Source organism: Rhagoletis pomonella, unplaced genomic scaffold (assembly GCF_013731165.1).
Source record: "Rhagoletis pomonella isolate Grant_MI unplaced genomic scaffold, Rhpom_1.0 Rhpom_scaffold_01102, whole genome shotgun sequence".
Classification (NCBI taxonomy): domain Eukaryota; kingdom Metazoa; phylum Arthropoda; class Insecta; order Diptera; family Tephritidae; genus Rhagoletis; species Rhagoletis pomonella.
In genome coordinates, this window is record NW_023459656.1 from 1 (window position 1) to 6,179 (window position 6,179).

General features: G+C 39.3%; 1 protein-coding gene across 1 annotated transcript; it reads left to right on the top strand.

Moving 5' to 3' along the window:
- Nucleotides 1-3: 3 nt before the first annotated feature.
- LOC118751949 (protein daughterless-like) lies at nucleotides 4-3,102 on the top strand (the record flags this gene model as incomplete). The annotated part of the gene is made up of 1 exon (XM_036486774.1): nucleotides 4-3,102. A coding segment is annotated over one exon (1,644 nt), but the record flags the coding sequence as incomplete, so codon positions are not given.
- Between the last annotated feature and the right edge of the window lie 3,077 nt (nucleotides 3,103-6,179).

Sequence of the window (6,179 nt, forward strand, 5' to 3'; positions counted from 1 at the left end):
CGCAGTGGTGCCAATAACTTGCAACAGATAAGTGGGCCAGCGGCCCATTCGCCGGCGACGCTTTACAATTCGCCACAGCACAGCGCTCAACACACATCCCTAGCGACGGCAACAGCTCACGGACATCATCCCCTTTCGCACAATCATCACAATCAGCAACATAGCCCAGCGGTACAGTCCGATGCTTTTAGTGTAGGCGTTGGTGGTCTTGGCGTTCTTGGCCCTAAAGGACCTTCTGCTACGTCTGGAAATACAACTGCCTCCTTGCGACAACACATGTACATGACAGCAGCCGCTGCGGCTGCTGCCGACCAGAGCATTAGCAGTTTTAGTTCAAATCCTTCAACCCCGGTAAACTCCCCACCGCCACTGACACAAAGTGGTTTATCGCAATCCCTAATTGATAAATCAGTTGTTGGTAGTTCTGGAGGTGGAACTCCATGGGGAGCCGTTTTAAATGGTGGTGGTGGTGGTGGTGTGAATTCAGTTAGTGGCGGAGGCATGGGAGTTGGTGTAGGCGGCAGCTACGCCAGTGACGTTGGTCCATCCGGTTTGCACACAATGGCCGCTGTCTTCCAAGGTGCGCGCATGGAAGAACGTCTTGATGACGCGCTTAACGTGTTACGTAATCACTGCGAGCCTGAGCTGCTGGGCGGCGTAGGCGCTGCACTTTCGGCAATGGACCACATGGATGGGCTGTCTAGTTTTGTGCCAACATCTCCGCCATCGCACATGGTCGGCGGTGTGGGCAGCACAAGTGGTGTATCAGCTCTACATTCACCACATGACGTTCTGTCAGGCACCGGTCCGTCGGTGGATACAGTAGGCGCAGCTAGCGGTAGTGGTATGAATGCCACGCCATCAGCGGTCACACAAATAAAGATGGAACGAACATCTACGGCCACATCCAGCGGCTCTGGAACCACGACGAAGTCATCAAAGAAACGAAAAGAAGCAGCAGCCGCCGCTGCTGCCACAACCGCAATGTCTGCCGCATCGGCTAACTCTGGCGCAGGAGCTTCAACGTCGTCAATGAGTGGTGCTATGGGAGGCGTAGTTGACGGACCTGATACGAAACCAACCAGCTCAATGGAGGCTACTCAACACAACCATCCTGGGGCGTCAGGCAAAGGCTCAAAACGACCGCGTCGATATTGCTCGTCAGCAGACGACGATGACGATGTAGAGCCAGCCGTTAAGGCGATGCGAGAAAAAGAACGACGTCAAGCGAATAATGCGCGGGAACGTATACGCATACGTGACATTAACGAAGCGTTAAAAGAGCTTGGACGGATGTGTATGACACACCTGAAGTCGGATAAACCGCAAACAAAGCTGGGCATCTTAAATATGGCCGTGGAGGTGATAATGACACTGGAACAGCAGGTACGTGAGCGTAATCTAAATCCGAAAGCGGCTTGTCTGAAACGTCGTGAAGAAGAAAAAGCAGAAGATGGGCCAAAACTTGCGGCGCAGCATCATATGTTGCCACAGCCACCAGGCGGTGGTGTTTACGGCCAACCGCCATTGCCACAGGTGTCAATACCACCTGGCGCCGGTCTGCCAGTACCACCGCCACAAGGAAGTGGAGTGCAATTGCCACCACATCTACAACAGCACAATCAGCCGCAACATCCACAACAATAGCAGGCGGCAGCAGCATTAGCAGCGGCTACAGCACTCATGACTGATCCTCCCACTTCCCAACTACCACCCTTCACCACCCAGCAGCAGCAACAGCACCACCAGCAGCAACAGGAGGCCATCAATAACAGCAACACCAATACAACAAACGCCCTCGAATTGGAGCAACAATTATTGAATAACCTTTTCAGGCGAAGACATCCACCGCCACCACACCTACAACACAGCGGAAGCAACACGCATGCGCAATTGCAAATTCAGCATGCACAGCACCAGCTGTAGGTAGACAGGCAGGCGCAACACCGGCAGGCAGCAGGCAGGCAGTCGCCTTTTTGCAATTTTCCCGGTGAAGAACAATAGCGAGGGCTGGCTGGCTGTCTTTTGTTGGTAGTTGCTCGCATGAGCGGGCGCACACAAGCGCACATCCCTTACACGCGCACACGCAAACACATAGGTACGCACATGGAAGCGTCACAATTGTATATAATTGATAAATGAGTAAGAAAACTAAGTACATACATACATACATATTATGTAAATATACATATGTTTGTCGTACCTTTAATTTTCACTGCGATTATTTGCGTGGCATGCACGGCAATCGCATTTTTTACCGTCTTATACATACTTATTTGTTTTTTATATTAGTGCTCATTTCGTTTATTGCTTTATGATTTATTTAACACACATACATACATATGTACAATGCTATACTGTGTTGAATTGTGTAGGTTTTATCAACAAGCTATTTTTTTAACAGTTTTTATTTCATTCTCTACTTGTCGTACAACATCAAATCATGTATATACGACAGCCATATTTTTCTATACCTTTATAAATTAAGTAGCGTAAATGATAAGTAGATTTTGTATCGCTTCGTTTGTCGTTTGTTGACCGTATTTTCGCATATATTTTATCGTAAATCCCATCATTGTCATAATTTCCTTTTTTTTTTTTTAATATACTTTTAGAATGTTTGTTTTAGATAATAGAAACCAATATTAGATGAGCAAAAAATTATGATGAGACAAAGTTCAATTCCCACAATCCACATCTGCCATTTTATTTTAAAAGCAGTAAAGTTATCAAGAAAACAACAAAAAAATGTTGAAAATCTAATCGCTTGGTGCATATGGTTAACGGGAGGCAATTTTTTATTTTAAAAGAAAACGTTAGTATCAGAAAAATATTTAGATTATGTCACCACCGGCAGGCAAATGCTTACAAAAATGCATTGCATTAATCTCCATTAGGATTTTATGTGAGCTAAGCATTTATATCTGGTAAGCCACTCCAGCAACATTAGCATTTGTTAGTCACCAGAACTCAAGAAGCAGCCAATGATCCAGAGTTAACTCTGCAATGTCGGTATGGTTGGCAACAGCTAACGGATATACGTTTTAAAAATTAGCAAACATGAGTCAAGTTATTAATTGTTGTTTTTGCGCTAATCATAAATAACTAACGGTTGCTCCGGCAACGTAATCTCGAACATCATTAGATCCACTGGCATTACATTTTTTTGTCGAAGTTTTTCAAAGCCTCTTGACGGGAGCCTATGAATTGGCAGTACTACTGCTGCATTCGGTCGACATACCGCACCCTACGATTATCTGCCGATAGAGCTGCCAGTACTGCTGATAACGAAATGACAGAAGTACCATTTTAAAGCTCAGGACACAATCACAAAAGACGCCGATCTTTCTCTAGTTTTTCGTATGTGTTATTATATACATATATATATATATACGCATATTCGTTCGGCTTTTGTGAACGTTAAAGACTTCTATATGAATAACGGAAATACGGCATAAGCAAACCCAAAGCAATGAAAAATCTGTAAGGATTCGACGAAAAAAGTGGCACCTAGCCGTAAATCTTAAACCTCAAGTGGAGTTTGTCTGTTTGTTGATGAAACCATTTGTGAAACAAATTTCTTATGAAAAGTTGGAATGTTTTAAAATGAAGAGTTAAAAAATTTAAATTTTTTGGAACTTCTTCTTTGGTGCCAGTCGTTTCTCTTCTGTGCCAACTGACGGCAATTGGAAATGCCAAGTGAAGCCAAGTCCTTCTCCCCTTTCCCTTTCCATCGCAATAGCGGCCTCCCTCTTCCTCTGCTGCCACCAGCGGGTTCCGAGTTAAATACTTTCAGAGTTGCAGCGTCGGTGTTCATTCGAACGACAGGACCAAGCCAGCGGAGCCGCTGTATTTTAACTCGCTGCACTATGTCCATATCATTGTAAAGCCTCATACAGCTCATCGTTCTATTGTCTTTTCGGAACGAAACAAATTTAGTTATCTATATAGACATTGTGTTCATCCTTACATGCAGACGAGTGCTCAGTCTTTCATACTATAGAAATGTGACCTGCCTGTCTGCCGAGCGATAAGTTGCGTTAAAAAAAAAAAAACAATGTACTAGAACTGTTTTGTAATATAAAAAAAAAAACGATAATAAAAAATGGCGTGAATGAAGCGAATAAGGCATGGATATGGGCTTAAATAAAAATAAAAACAAATTAAAAAACACACACACAAAATGAAGTAATACATATTTACATAGATTAATAAAACTTAATTATTAGCTGCATATACATATACATACATAGGTACATAAATGCATACATATGTTATAATTACGATAAATAAATATATATAAAATAATACATATATATAAAATGGTTTAAATTTAATGATATAGCCTATAAGCCCGCAAAACAAATGATAACAAAAAAAAAAAGTTGAATGTTTAACGAAAAGCGATATATAGAACTGCAAGTGTAACTAAGTATTGTATCGAAAAGAAATTGTTGAAAGTATCAAGTGCAGGATAGTAAGACTATGAAGGATTAAAAGCAAAAAAAAAAAAACTAATAATATTTTAGCAAGCAAGGGGAGTAATATTTGAAATGCCAAAACGTTAAGTGCTCGTCGCGGTGAAGTGTATGTAGCTACTTTGTTCATGTAACGTTGCAGTAGATCGTCACACCAGCGTTGAAAATCTGAAATACTTGCTGTGGCGTTTTTTGCGTTTGCCGATACTCGTAAAACATACTAAAAGGGTAAGGGCTCAATCAATTACATTGCATAAATATGCTTACACGATTGTGTATTTATATGTATGCAATGTTGACAGATTGTTTTTTCGAAAAACTGCAAATTTCCAAAAAAACTGCAAAATTTCCAAAAAACTACCTTTTTTCAACTAAAAACTAGCTACAAAAAAGGGATTTTCGGAAAATTACAGTTTTTAACTGTGTTATTTTTTTTTTAAATAGAAAACGCTGCCCCTCCATCGTGCTTTTTATATTAAAAATTTACTTTCGAGAAAGAGATATTTTAATTTATTCGTTGAAGTCGGAAATTTTGAAAAAAATGTAATTTGTACTAGACGGAAATTTAAAAAAACTGTAGCCTTGTCTAAAAACCAGTATCTACAGTAAATACTGTCAATGTTGCAACACTGTATGTATGTAACACCTTCTGTTTAAATTTAAACTCACAGGACTGTTGCATACAACTATAACTTCACCGCAATGATACACTTACGCATTCCACTGAATGGCGTTTGAAAATTGTTTAATTGTATTTTTTTTTAAGGCGCTTAGTGTTTGCTCAAATAAAACAAGATTTTTAACAAAAAAATGTTTTATAATGGCAAATAAAGCTAATTAAATGTGATGGTTCAAAAATTTCTCTATTGCATACCACCTTAGACACACACATGTAAGCCACAAGAAAATGCTGTAAAAAATAATTTTCGAACCTCATTCAACTGCAAAATACCTACATAAAAAAATGAAAGTTAAGATTGCAGCTCCAGTAACAAGTTGGCCAAATTTAAATGTAAAAAAAAAACAGAATTTTAAATCGCAAGCAATTGTTAGCGTTCAAACTACTGGCCCTTTATGCTCATTGCCTCTCTTAATTCCGCATAAACCGCAAAAAAATAAGCAGCGCGCAACTGCAAAGCATGCAAAACGCTAGTTTATAGTTTTCTGGTAAATACAAATTATTTTTTTGTTAAATTATTATTTTTAATTCTTTTGTTAAAATTTTTAGTACGCTAATTTTATTGCCAAAATCATTATCCGTTTCTTTGTAAGCGTTTGCCCTCCTGCCTTTATGCGCCAACAGGTGCTATGCCTAGCAAGTGGTGTAGAAAACGGAACACTTATGCCAGTACATCATTCAGTTACAAAAACAAAAATAGTTAAACTCAAAATACATAAGTTTCATTAGTACTAGTTACAATCAATCGCCTTTAAGTTAATATTCTATATAAAACATAGTTAATTTTTGTTATACGTATGTATTTTGATTATGCTTTTTTATATGTATTTTTTTTTTGTATGGTACTTTCTTGTTTAAATAATGGCAAACAAATGTCATGCAAAAGTATTTACTTAATCGATTAAAATAATCTAAGTTTTATAATAAATTTAATTAGTTTCGAAACAGTTTAAAATTTTAGTGTAGCTACATACATACATAAAAATGTAGTATTTTAAACGAGAAGTGCATCCAACTGTTTA